At 37.4% G+C, this 13,235-nt stretch overlaps 2 protein-coding genes across 6 annotated transcripts; one reads left to right on the top strand and one right to left on the bottom strand.

The window, feature by feature from the left end:
- Positions 1 to 826: 826 nt before the first annotated feature.
- On the bottom strand, positions 827 to 6,911 carry LOC121246332. Of its 3 annotated transcripts, none has more exons than XM_041144448.1 (4): positions 6,698 to 6,911; positions 5,623 to 5,820; positions 2,634 to 5,527; positions 827 to 2,511 (listed from the first exon to the last, which is right to left on the bottom strand). In XM_041144448.1, exons 2-4 carry the CDS (start codon positions 5,644 to 5,646, stop codon positions 1,452 to 1,454), a joined length of 3,978 nt encoding a protein of 1,325 aa, XP_041000382.1. In that variant the 5' UTR covers positions 5,647 to 5,820; positions 6,698 to 6,911; the 3' UTR covers positions 827 to 1,451. The 3 variants fall into 3 exon arrangements, with proteins under 3 accessions (XP_041000382.1, XP_041000383.1, XP_041000385.1); XM_041144449.1 differs by having other exon boundaries at positions 6,702 to 6,911; XM_041144451.1 differs by lacking the exon at positions 5,623 to 5,820.
- Positions 6,912 to 8,705: 1,794 nt separating this feature from the next.
- Positions 8,706 to 12,209, top strand: LOC121246330 (serine/arginine-rich splicing factor RS2Z32-like). 3 transcript variants are annotated; one of them, XM_041144445.1, is made up of 7 exons: positions 8,706 to 8,806; positions 9,224 to 9,330; positions 10,133 to 10,172; positions 10,300 to 10,395; positions 11,083 to 11,279; positions 11,366 to 11,440; positions 11,576 to 12,209. In XM_041144445.1, the coding sequence occupies exons 2-7, from the start codon at positions 9,224 to 9,226 to the stop codon at positions 11,979 to 11,981; spliced, it is 921 nt and encodes a 306-aa protein (XP_041000379.1). In that variant the 5' UTR covers positions 8,706 to 8,806; the 3' UTR covers positions 11,982 to 12,209. The 3 variants fall into 3 exon arrangements, with proteins under 3 accessions (XP_041000379.1, XP_041000381.1, XP_041000380.1); XM_041144447.1 differs by having other exon boundaries at positions 8,778 to 8,806; positions 9,923 to 10,172; XM_041144446.1 differs by having other exon boundaries at positions 8,778 to 8,907.
- The last annotated feature ends 1,026 nt before the right edge of the window (positions 12,210 to 13,235 follow it).

Genomic DNA, 13,235 nt, shown 5'->3' with positions numbered 1-13,235 from the left:
AAGATGCTATCTAGTATCTAGATTATAAAATTATCATTTTACACGCATAATAACCATACATACATACCATAAATCTTGAAATTCAAAGTTGGAAATGAAATAGAAAAACTTGATTTATTTATTTTTAAAATCGTTTCATAAATGAAAGATTAATCTGGTATTAACGAAGTTACGAAACAGATCCCAATAGTTTCGAGATCCATAGTAATAAAAAAAATGGAAATCCAGAATAAAAAGGTTTGGTTCAATGATCTGGTTTTTAAGGCAGGCCCATGAATAAGTTGCATAGAGAACTGGAGAAATGGCTAGAATGAATGCAGGAATAATAGCATGTAGAAAGATGCCGTTCTTGTTGGTCAAAATAACGTCTCAGTCAACGGAGATTCAATAATATACTAGTTATGAGAGTTTTTGAGAAATTCTCTTATCTCATTATTATAATTTTTATAAAATTTTATATAAAATATAATAAATAATTTAATAATTTAATTTTTTATCTCAACATGCATCTTAAATTTCATTTAATTTCATAAATAAGATGAAATAAAAATTAAATAAAATATTATTAAAAAATATTTTTTTAATATAATTTTTATTTAAAAATTTAAAAAAATTAAATTTTTTATTTTATTTTATATAAAAATTTAAAAAAATTATAATCACTAAATAAAAAATAAGAATAGTTATGAAAACATCCGTAACCTAAATCTTTACCACCCGCTAGTGGCGTAGGTAACTAGCCGGGTGGTTGTTCTCTCTCTCTTTTTATTTTTACAAAATGAAAAAATAATTTTTTAACTTATTTATTACATGCTCTGTATAATTCCTGTCAAAAACTTGGCCATCCTTTAACATATATTTTCAATCATATTCTCAATGGGTTCCACCTCTTTTGCGAGATTCTGATAAAAACTTGTCTCAAATAATTTGCACTGGTATTCATGAAATTTTCAAGAACTCCCATCATCCAAACATCCACTAAAACTGCAAAAAGAGTAGAACCTTCCTGTGTGCTTTGAGCTAGTAAAATGTCCCCGATAAGGCTGTAAATTACCGAGAACAAAATCATAGCAGAGAATCAAAATCAAAATCAAAATCTTTTTCTCTTCACTCGGGAAATCTCATCAAACCCATCATCATGCCAAACCTGCCCCCCGCCTCGCCTGTAATTTGCTTCCTGCTCTTCAATGCTTCTTGTTCTTCTAGGTGCATTTCCTGGCCGGTACTTAATTCTCCGGTCAAACTCCCTGTCCCTTAAATTGCCTCTTTGACGGAACTCTAATTCGTCTTCTGGACAGAACCTAAAAGGCCTAGGGCCATCCTCTGAATTAAGCTGTAAACCCTCACCATCGGCATCACTGTAAGGAGGCCTAAATGAACGAGCAGGTCCACGTCTCTCACCAAACCTTCTTCTCTCATCACCATTTGCATCACCACCAAGCTCATGCAGTCTACCGGTATTCATGACCCCCCAAAGTACTCATCACTGTCTGTTCTTTCTCGGGATCCATAACGTCAAATCGTCTGTTTCTAAGTAAAATCCGGCCAGATTGGCTCCTATTGGGAATTACAGATCTTGGATGACCATGGTTGCGTCCAGAATCCAAATCCCTCAAATCATTAGATGATCGTGACAAATACGGCGGGGAGCCATGCCTTCTAGCCATCAGGTCTGCAGGGAAACAAGGGTGATCTGGGGACCTCTTCTTTTTTCTTTTTTGATAAGAAGGGTGATCTGGAGATCTCACCCTCTCCATCCGGTATATTGGAGATCTTCGATGAGTCATTTCTGGATGTCCATCAAAACCATCTTGGGATCTTCTCCTAGGAGATGGCCATGGGACAGGAGAACGAGATCTGGATCTTATTGGAGATTTTGAATGAAGTCGGGGAAGACCCCTTCTCTGAACAGAAGAAAAGTTCCTACCACCTCGGGCAAAATGTCCACCTACTCCCTCATATGCAGGTTGAGATCGTGTGAACATGGGTTCCATAGCATCATCATGAAAGACTCTCATGAGCTTCTCGCTATGCCTCAGTCCAACCACTTCAGAACTATCTTCATCGACACATCTACCTGGGCTCACATTTCTAGGAACTCTGCGAATCATTTGACCACCACCACGTGCAGCAGGGCTATCTCTCCCTCCCGGAGACCGTCTTCTTGAGGGCATATGGCGAAAAATAGCTCTCTCCTCATTTAAACGCTTCCTCCCTCCCCGACCAGTGCAAAAAAATGCACCATCAGGTGGAATATTATAACTATTATATTCCAGGTCAGCATTGGCGACAGCAGATGCATATTTATGTCTGGAGACACGAAACTCTGTTGGAACATTATAAAATTCTGAAGTGAAGTCACGGTCTGAGTCCCAATCACCATGTAAAGCATCTAACCGACTAGGAATCCTCCCTCTGCCACGCCCAAAATTTAATCTAGAATTTCTGGGCGAGAGATCTTGGTGCCTCTCTCGTGAAAATTTGCCAGAACCATCGATGTATGACTCATCTCTGAACAAAAGTAAAGGCAAGAAAATCAGATATTAATACAACTACTTAGCCCTCAAGAAAAAAGCTATACCCTCAAGAAAGAAGCTATATAAACAAGTAAAAAAGGGTAAAAGAATCATTACCTCCCTCGGGGATGTAATTTTTCTCCCTCAAGTGCTACATCAGGTAATCTTTCACTCCCAGCTTGTGTTGGCAATGACCTAGCAGAAATAGGTCCTGTTTTGCCAGGGGATGATGCATGAGAAGCTCGAGACAAATTTATAATGCGGCTCCGATTACCACCACCGTTGGCATCCTTAGCTGCATCATCACCATTTGCAGATGCTTCCATATTTGGCAAACGCGTATCAGTATTTTCCAGCAAGTCAATTTTTTTAACATCCTCCTCTAACTCCTGAGTAACAGTGGCAACTGCTTCTTGGTTTCCCTTAGTGGTTTGCTCAGACGTTAATTCTGTCTCCTGTTCCTTTAAGCAATCTTTACCACCTGATTGATCAAATGGGTTTCTTTGTATATCCCTAATTGGCCTCTTCAATCCATCTCCATCATGGGATGAAGTGGGGTCACAATCAACATACTGTCCCACAATGTCCATCTTTCTATCATCAGAGTCACCATGATCAACAGGTTCAATTACTTCTTTCTCACATATGGGCTCCTCTACTACATTATGCACTAGAGGTTCTCGGACCTCACCATCTTCGTAATCGTCTTCTTCACAATCTTTTTCTGTATCCAGAGCCCTTGCTAAATGATGGTTACCATCCGACTCATAATCAGAACTATAAGAATCTTCTTCTAATATATCAGCTGATATGTTGATTTTCTCCTCATCACTTGCAGAATCTTCACCTCCACGCATATCAGGGAGGTGGTCATTCATGTGTTTTAATCTGCACTGTTCAGGATCATCAGCATTTCCATCTTCAGCTCTTACATTAGCTATCATCACAGAAGTACTCGATTCTTTATCATTATGACACACAGAGATAGCAACTGTTTCTGAAGCAACCAGCATAGCACTTTCACATGCTTCCTGAGGCAGCACCTCCCCATTAAGATAGCTCCCTTCAGTGAAATCAGAATGTTCTAAATGGTTTGTTACATCACTGGCTATAGTCAACCCTGTTGAACAAGAAGGTTCAACTGTAGGGAAAGACATCTGTGCAGGCATTGCAACAGCAAAAGAATTATTACTCAAACCCTGATTGACCTGTTTGCCTACTTGTGATGTGCCTACCTGTGATGTCCCCTTCACTGTATCAAGGGCTTGTTGACTACCCTCACGAACTGGTTCAGTTTTAATGGCAGCAGGACCAGCTACTTTCAGAGTGCTGATATTTGAAGACTTGGTAAGACTGCCATCAACTAATTCATGCTTTAGTGTTCTACTATTATTTAGCAATCCCATATTTTTGGCTTTCGTTCCCAAGTTATCTAATTTGCTGCTATCATCAAATGGTTCCGATTTCACAGTCCTATGACTAACCGTGCTCAAATTTCCAGTTGAAGCCATCGATCCTGGCAAGCTCATACTAGGAAATAACCTGCCAAAAGTTTCTTTGGTAGATAAGCTGGAAGGTTCCTGGCTCACTTGTGACCGAAGGGAGGATGGACTAAGACCTAACTGAAGAGAGTCAACTACTTTATTTTGTCGGCCAGGCAGTCTGGATGATAAGGTAAGATTAGCTCTGTTCTCACTCTCTACATGGCTATGCTGTTCTGAAGAAGCAGCAATTCCAATCATCCCAGTTGTGCATATCAGAGGTTTTCTATCATGTACACGATCAGTTGCATTGAACCCATCGATAGATGCTTGACCTGATGCTGCATCACTGGCAAATCTTTCCCATGCATCCATTGTAGTATTCAGATCCCAGTTTGCCCTATTAGCACTCTGCTGTACCCCATTATTGAATTCAACATCATTTTTGCTGCACTGGCTACTGCTACTTCCCTTGCTCAAAGACAAATTCAGCGAACCAGCCTCTGAAGTACCCTGATTTTGGCCTCTTCCATCACCGTTTTGAACTGCCAATGCTGGAAAAAAATGTTCCTTTACACCTAATGTCAATTCAGTATTCCCTGCAACGGTAGGAATTTCTGCTTTACACTTCCCTTCAAATTTTTCTTTGCTATGTACCTCTTTCCCCATATTAAGTGCAAGAGCTTCATCTGGTGCTAACTGCAAATTCAATTTTCCAACTGTTATTGGACAAGCAGATTTTTCAGCCACCATAAGCTTGTTTTCGCTGCCCATTTTATCCAAAGAATCAGGGTGACTTCTTATGCTTGCTTTCTCATGTTCAACTCTAGAGCATTTAGGATTGCTTTGGGCCAAAGCAACATTAAAAACATCAACATTTCCTTTAGATTCCTCAGATATGGGTTTCTTGTTTGTATCAGATATACCTGAAGAACTTGTTGCAACACTAGCATTTGACATGGCAGACCCCTGAGGTGGGCTAGAGTGATCCTTCTGAAGTAAACTAGATTGTTCCTTCCGTAATAAATCAGATTGTTCCTTATATAGCAAATCAGAATGTTCCTTTGATGGGGAGTCGGATAGTTCCTTCTGTAGCAAATCAGTATGTTCCTTTGATGGGGAGTCAGATTGTTCCTTCTGTAGCAAATCAGAATGTTCCTTTGACGGGGAGTTGGATTGCTCCTTCTGTAGCAAACCAGAATGTTCCTCTGATAGGGAATCGGATTGTTCCTTGTTTAATGGAAGTGCAGGAATCAAAGTAGGTTCAAGTGGAGGAGCAGGAGAACAGAACAATGGGAACTTCCTCTTCTTTATGGGAACACCTGCAATGTACTCGGATTGTTCCTTCTGTACAGAATCAGAATGTTCCTCCGATAAGGAATCCGATTGTTCCTTCTTTAATGAACCTGCTGGAATCAAAGTTGGTGCAAGTGGAGGTGAAGGAGAACAGAACAATGGGAACCTCCTCTTCTTCATGGGAACACCTGCAATGTAATCGCTAGACTGTCGGGAAATGGGTTTAAGCCCAGTCTGCAAACAAAAGATTATTTAAATCAAATATTCAAAAGAACCAATAAATTTGTATCGCTCTCCAATCCAAGCAGAAGCTTGATAAAGAAATAAACCTCTTCATTGCCTGATACAGGCATGACTTCCAGATTTGCTGAACTTATAATCCTTCTCTCTATCCTAAATCAATAGCAATTCCTGGATTAAAGTTCTAAAGTTGCTCTTGATTCACTGATATTTCTAAGCTACATAAGACCTCGCAATTTCACGCAGTTTCCTGAATTTTAAACTCTGGATGAACATGTAGTAATCACCTGCAAACATAAAAGATAAAGCTACGCCATGATGACTTGGTCCAGAAAGACGAAAGAAACAAAAAAAGTACAATAATAACTTCTCGATCAAGTCAATCAAGTAAACAGCCGATTTTGATTCGTAAAATGATAAAACAACTAGATCGCCAAGAAAGCAAAATCAGCATAAAAGACGAAAAAACTTTTTTGGAATACAATTAAATCGTTATCAAATACTAACTGTAAATCTGAGGAAAAAAAATGGTCTGAATATGATCTTGCACGAAAAGATAAAACAATTACATGCCAAAGTGATAGGATCACTGATCAAACTACGCATTCAGTCCTTAGAGGTCAACTTCCCAACGCAAAAACACAGAAAATCCACAGGTAATTTTCCTTTCACGGACACGTCGAAAATACTTGATCCGTAAAAACATGCAACAAGATTCGATCCTTAATCCAAACAAAAAACGATTTCCAGGAAACATCTGTTAGGGAAAAATGCATCCAAAAATTCTAAATGGAAAGCGAGATTTTCTAATGACGATAAGAAACATTTCCGAAAATGTGTTCTCCACGACCAAACACATCATCCAAGAAATCGATCAATTTTCTCCACCGTCTTTCACAAATCAGGCGCCGCAAATGGAAAAAGAATCACATCGAAATAGGGCGGGGGGGGGAATGACTTTACAATCATTTCCAGGAAAAACCTAAATCAGGTTGAAATAATCGAAATACATAATTAAACGGAAAATTTAAAAAATGAAAAATAATATAAACAAAACCAATAATTCCCAGGAAGTAGCTGAAATCCGAAAATCAACACGCACTTGACGAAAGGAAAGGGGAAGAGGACCAGAACACAATCGGTTATATAGAAGGAAAAAATTACCTACTGAAGACAGAGAGAAGGGGATCGGATGAGCTTGGTCTAGCTCTGCTAGCAACTTCCAGGAATGGATGTGAATGATCAGATCAGCCAAAGAGAAACGGAAAGACAAGGTAAGAGGAAGAGAATCTAAACTAAATTAGCCTTAAATCTCAAGCCTAGGGTTTGTGCTTTGCATCCGCACGCAGCCATCTATTTCCTATCTATGAATATATATATATATATATAGATATATATTATATAATTGCGGTGGGCAATGTGCTGTGGATTATTTTTTATATTTATTCTTGTATTAGACTTTAACGTGGGTGGACGCGTAGAGTCTTGGTCGCGCGCACTTTAGCCGGAGAACCTGACCTCAAATAGCTACCTGACACGTGTACTGTCTGTGTCTCTTTTCGGAAAATGCCCGTGTATTTTCCTTTACATAAATCTTTAACGTTGTGTTATACCTTTTCTTTTTTTCGACTTTTCTGCAAAGCGGACTTCCGCGAAGTTACGGCTTTAAATTAAGTCAAGGAATAATATAGATGCTTTCACACCACCCCACTATCTCCTGACATATTTGGGATTAAGTCCCTACACGTTTGGAATCTTTAACCGACAGCCCATAATGTTTTCCAAATGACTCTGCTATCCCTCGCTTACCCAACTCCCCCTTCCCTTCCTAATTTACACTTTGGCACCCAAACCCCCCACACTCGGAAAATAGTTGCAATTCCGCAACTGATATTTACATGCGTGAATTGTAGTATACGTAATTTTTAAAAAAAAAATAAAAAAATATAGAATTTATATAAAATAATAATAATTTTTTAATAATAGATCTCACTCTTTTTTAAAACAATTGTATGGCACTTACGTATTCTATAACTGTTCATAACATTATTCTTCTATGCACAATTGATATAATTTCAAATTATTGAACATTTAGATCATTAGATATTAAAAGACATATTTTATCATTCAAGCTCCGTGTAGTTCACAGGATTTGGTAATTTTATACAGATAAAGTTATGTGCTATTTAAAATGTTGTTATTCAATTCGATTGAATAATTAGATAATATAATTACGCCGACCAAGCTATTAACGTGTCTTAATTGCCGCATTCAAATTCCACGAACGACGAATTACTCGTGAAAGTTGGGTAGAGTCATATTACAAGATGATATAAAAATAAAAAATAAAAAAAAAGTACGTCTGCGTTTAGATGTTAAACTGAATTAATTTAAATTGAGATAAAAATTTAAAATTAAATAAAATATTATTAAAATATTATTTTTTAATAATATTATTATTTTGAAATTAAAAAAAATTGAATCATTTATTATATTTTATGTTAAAAAAATTATAATGATTAGATAAGATGAATTTAAAATCCAAACGTACAATTCACTTTATCTAACAAGAAACACGAAGTTAGTAGAGTGGATTGTGTTGAAGTTGTTCGAATGGTGCAAGATTTGCAAATAAACTCTCTCAATTTTATGTTCAAAAAACCTTAAAAAGTTTGGTTTTCATTTGTTTTTACGAATCATTTAATATTATCATTATAATTTTATAAAATTTTAAATAAAATATAAAAAATAATTTAAAATTTTTAAATCTTAAAATAAAAATTATATTATAATAATATTTTATTAAAATTTTAACATTCATTTTATCTCATTTGTATAACTAAATGAGACCTTAATAGATAGAAGTGACTCACAAACTAACTAGATATAGTTGCAACGCGTTCCAAGATCAAACTCTTTATGAACTGAAAAATCAATGCAATTTATCAGAGTCATGTTAAGCATATCACAAATTTAATAGTAAAATACTATTAATATATTAATTAATAACTATTAGTCAATAAACTTAATATGTTAATAACTCACATCACAATATTGTACTTGTAAAAGATATTTTTTTTTTTTTGAAAGCAAGTCCTCATAAAAATTTATTTATAACGAATTTAAATTAAATACATTTATTGACCTTATATTTGTACCCAAGCCAGACTTATCCGCACCGTTTTTCGCTCTATAAATACGGAGGGAGAAAATAGGCAATGCCCTCTTTACTCTTCGAAGACAAAATCTAGGGTTCTTCTTGGTTCTCTCGAGGTACGCCGCGCGCCTTCCTCTTATCTCTGCTCTTGGCTTGTGTCTCCCTTTGGGGTTTTTCTCCCTCTCCACTCTCTTAATTATCCTTCTATTGAATTGAGGTATTCGGTCAATTGATTACACAAATAATGATATTTCAAGCGCTGGACTTCCTCCACCTCCCCCCCCCCCCCCCAAAAAAAAAAAAGAAAGCTGCAATTATGCGGAAAATATTTCTTTTCCATTTTCTCTTTTTTAAATTTTGTTCATTTTCCCCCTTCTAAGCTGTATGAGGGTGAATGCAGGGCGCATTATATATGCGCTTGTGTATTTATATATTTCCATGTTTGCATTTGTGTTCTTATGCGTTTATGGTGTTTGGGCCGGTGCTCTCTGGGTACTTGATGAACTAATAATTCATTTTCTGTGCGTAAAAAGATGCCTCGGTACGATGACCGCTATGGTGGAACACGTCTCTACGTGGGACGCTTGTCGTCGCGGACAAGGTCGCGTGATCTTGACGACCTCTTTAGCCGATATGGAAGGTACCAAAAGAATTGCCTTTCGTATGTTGTGGTTGCGGTAGTATGAATTTTTTGCTTTGGCTAGAAGAGTATCAAGTTGTTGCCCGATGAAGTAATCTAACTTGTCTTCGATAGAGAGTTTAAGTGTTATGACGGACTTTAAGCCTTTCATCCTGATAAGGAATGAAGTCACTTTTGTTTTAATTGTTAGAAGTTGACACGTTGTGAGTTATTAGAAATTGTTCCCAACTAGGTGCTTTCTCTTGTATACATCCATTGTACTTGGATATGCCTATTGGTATTAATAAATGTTTACTTATCAAAAAAGTTATAAGAAATTGTCGTATGAGGGTACATTTTTCCTTTTTTTTATGCATTACCCTATGCGATGTGTTATGATATCTGTGTGGTTTTTTAGTTCCATGTTTAAGCTTCTTCCAGGTTATTGGTGGTCATGGACCTAGGTTCTTAGACGTCTGGGTGCATGGGAGAAAACGAGGGCTTAGCCAAGCCCTTTTGTGCTAGGCATTTAAATATTCATTTAAATATCTGTGTGAGAACTTTGTACCCCCCACGTGTCTTGCGTGGTTTAACTCAAATGATCTTCTTGAAGGTTTCTTGGCTTTTGCCTAACCTGGAGGTCTATGGTGAGAGGGTGAACCTTGGTGGATTTGGCGAGTCTTTCTATAATGTTATTGCGTGTTTTTATGGAAATGGCAACAATCTCAAAGTGGTGTTTAGTTCATCTATGAGGGGCGAAGTGTCCAACCCTTCGATACTTGTGTCTTGATGGCCTTACTGTTTCTGGCACCCGTTTACGCAGAGTACGCGATGTGGATATGAAGCGCGACTTTGCCTTTGTTGTATGTATACCATTCTTTGTTCTGTTTTCTCTCTCTCACCATTTTTTTCTCATCTATGCGCTACATTCAAATAATCTCTTTAGCAAGTATGATCTTGTCTTTTTCCTTAAATGGTTGACAATTCCAGGAATTTAGTGACCCTCGAGATGCTGAAGATGCAGTATATGGTCTGAATGGCCGGGAAGTTGATGGAAGCAGAGTCATTGTAGAATTTGCAAAGGGGGTGAGTTAATGGAATTTATTTTACCAAGCCAAATATTCTCTCTTGGTAAAATTTTGTCATGTTATTTTCAGAAGCATGCAATGTATGAACTATTTGATTTTTTTCCTTCTCCTTGTCATGGGCAACCCTTTTTAGTGAAAATCGTGAATGATTGTGGCCCATAGAAGCTCAATTTGTTGAATTTTGTTATTTAGATGCATGTAAAAGTGCAGCATTTACCTCTATGCCTTTGAACTTATAAGATTTTGATCTACACTGTTGAGGCGCTTATTTATTTCTATTTTGTGGTTTATGCTTATGGTGAGTCTTTTGATTGTGGTAAAGTTCATGTGAAAAGAATAGTGGTTCCAGCTAGTGGCTCAACCTCTTGGCGTGTCACTTCAGACTAGGTTTTAAATAAGGAAGTAAGGAACCAACATTTGTTATAAATAAATGATGATGGTTTAGAGGAAATTTCGGCTAATATAATTTAGAATCTCGTTCTCTCTTGAAACTGATGGTTGAATCAGGCAGAACAATGTCTTGTTTTTGCTTTAATATCTAACCTGAATGTTCTTTTTTTTTTTTTTTTTTTAAGTTAAATCATTTGCTGTTTTGGTCTTTGTTCTCATTTCTTTTCCACGCTATTGAAGAAGATTTTTCGAGGTAGAAAAGCTATGCTAAATGTAATTTGGGATGTGCATTTAGGGCCCACGTGGTGCTGGTGGATCTCGTGAGTATCTTGGTCGAGGTCCTCCTCCTGGATCAGGGCGCTGCTTTAATTGTGGAATTGATGGCCATTGGGCACGAGATTGCAAGGCTGGGGACTGGAAGAATAAGTGTTATCGCTGTGGGGAAAGAGGCCACATAGAACGGAATTGTAAGAACAGTCCTAAGAAAGTTAGGTACTGGCTCTCTGTCACGGAGGCTTTCATCCTTTTACAAATTTTATACTCCTGGAGTTTATTCACCAAGAAATTTTCTGGTACAGAGGTGGGAGCTACTCAAGGTCATTGAGTCCTCAACGTGGTAGAAGTCGCAGTTATAGCAGGGGTCGTAGTTACAGGTATGGACCATCATCCCTGTTATGTGGTTTGTACACTGCCTTTTGTATAAAACAAATAAAATGATTTCCTCATTACAGAATGCCTTTACTTATTTCAATAAACCTTCGGTGTGTAATAAATTTTATTTCTGTCAGTCGATCTAGATCACCATTAAAGAGAGAACGAAGCCTTGAGCAGGTTGAAAGAAGATCAAGGAGCCCCCGTGACAGCCAGAGCCCTAGGCGGCACAGGAGTTCACCACCACCATCTAAAGGGAGGAAGCATAGTCTTACACCTGATAAGAGCCCACAAGAGAGAGGTAGCCCGTCCCAAAGGGATGGCGGACAGGCCAATGAGTCTGATTACAGTGGGAGTCCCAGGGGAAAGAGCAGAAGCCCTATGGATGATGCTGATGAAGAGGCCCCACACGAGCGGAGTTATGGAAGCCCTGCCAAAGAAAATGGCCAGAGTCGCAGCCCTAGTCCTAGCCGTAGGGATGATAGGAGCCCTGTTGAGAATGACGATAATCATGGTTCTCCAAGAGGAAGCGAGTCAAACTGAAGGCATTGTTAAGTGACGGAATACAACTTAAAAACCGGTTATTGATAAACGTTCTGCTTTATATGGGTAACTTTAGTCTTGAACATTTCCAAACCTGTTAGAAATTTTCTGAACTTTTACTGGAGAGGTATTATTTATACGGTTCCAGTGATCTTAACTGTACCTTATGTCATTTTACTAGTTTTCTTGTGCAACAATAAAGATATGGCGTCGCTTGTCATTGGGACAGTCTGGTTTTCTGGTCGTGTCCATGCTAGTTTTATTGTGACCGATGATACTTTACGAATCAGATTTCTGGATGGAATACGGGGCAAGTTCTGTTCGGTGTGCGTCTTGGACATTCTAGTTGTTACTTAGCAATTCATGTTCATGTCACCTGGAAATTGGAAGAAGAGTGCTGCCCCCCGGTGACCGCTGGGGCAAATTTTTTAAAAAAATTTTGTTAATTTTTTTATTCATATTTTTTTAGTATGTCTAAACATTTTAAAAATATATATATATAAAAAAATCAATACACTATAATAACCATTTCACTAATCAGTGAGTAAAAAAATTAAAATTAAAATAATATTAAATGCATGTCGTCAAAATAAAGAGACAAAATACGACGGCATATAAGCTATTAGGCATTATTCTGGAAAGAATTCCAAACCAACTTTATAGCTCACGGATTTGCAACATTTGGAACTGCGTGGCATACGGAGATATTTTTCTTCTAATCATTTTTTATGAGCTATTATCCAAATCGTTTTGTGAGGGGGGGGGGGGGGGGGGGGGGGGGGGGGGGGGGGGCTTTTGTTCAAGCACGAATTAATTTCCTGTTTTAAGTTCCCAAAAACTTTTAAAAATCTTGGCAACTTGTTATTGACTTAATTAAAAGAATAATTATATTCTAAGGCTTTTATATAATATTTTATATAATATTCCATTGCATAATTAATTTAAAAGATAAATTTTAAAATTTAAATATTATAAATTAAATTATATTAAATCATCAATTTTATTTATAACTATTTAAGACTTTTTATGATAAACGGTACGGAGCATGTATGTGCAAGTCTCCCCCAACACAAACCAATAAGGCATCCCTCTTGCAGAAAGGAACCATGTACAGAAGATGAGCTTGACTGCAACAAAGACAGATGTCATTGCAAGATTTTTCCCCTAAAATAATTGATTCACTAGACAGGCCGGAATATGTAGACCTCTATGATATGATATGTACGCCTTAACCAAATCTGAGAAGTTGCAGAC

This window comes from Juglans microcarpa x Juglans regia, chromosome 1S (assembly GCF_004785595.1).
Source record: "Juglans microcarpa x Juglans regia isolate MS1-56 chromosome 1S, Jm3101_v1.0, whole genome shotgun sequence".
Taxonomy (NCBI): Eukaryota; Viridiplantae; Streptophyta; class Magnoliopsida; order Fagales; family Juglandaceae; genus Juglans; species Juglans microcarpa x Juglans regia.
This window is presented reverse-complemented; position numbering and strand designations above follow the sequence as displayed.

Bases quoted from the DNA above. Each gene is read 5' to 3' on its own strand.
- LOC121246332 (XM_041144448.1), bottom strand. From the start codon at position 5,646: ATGCCTGTATCAGGCAATGAAGAG. The intron at 5,528-5,622 runs GTTTATTTCTTT...TTTTGTTTGCAG, and splicing joins CTGTATCAGGCAATGAAGAG to ACTGGGCTTAAACCCATTTC. The intron at 2,512-2,633 runs GTAATGATTCTT...ACTTTTGTTCAG, and splicing joins AAATTACATCCCCGAGGGAG to AGATGAGTCATACATCGATG.
- LOC121246330 (XM_041144445.1), top strand. From the start codon at position 9,224: ATGCCTCGGTACGATGACCGCTATGGTGGAACACGTCTCTACGTGGGA. The intron at 9,331-10,132 runs GTACCAAAAGAA...CCGTTTACGCAG, and splicing joins CTCTTTAGCCGATATGGAAG to AGTACGCGATGTGGATATGA. The intron at 10,173-10,299 runs GTATGTATACCA...TGACAATTCCAG, and splicing joins AGCGCGACTTTGCCTTTGTT to GAATTTAGTGACCCTCGAGA.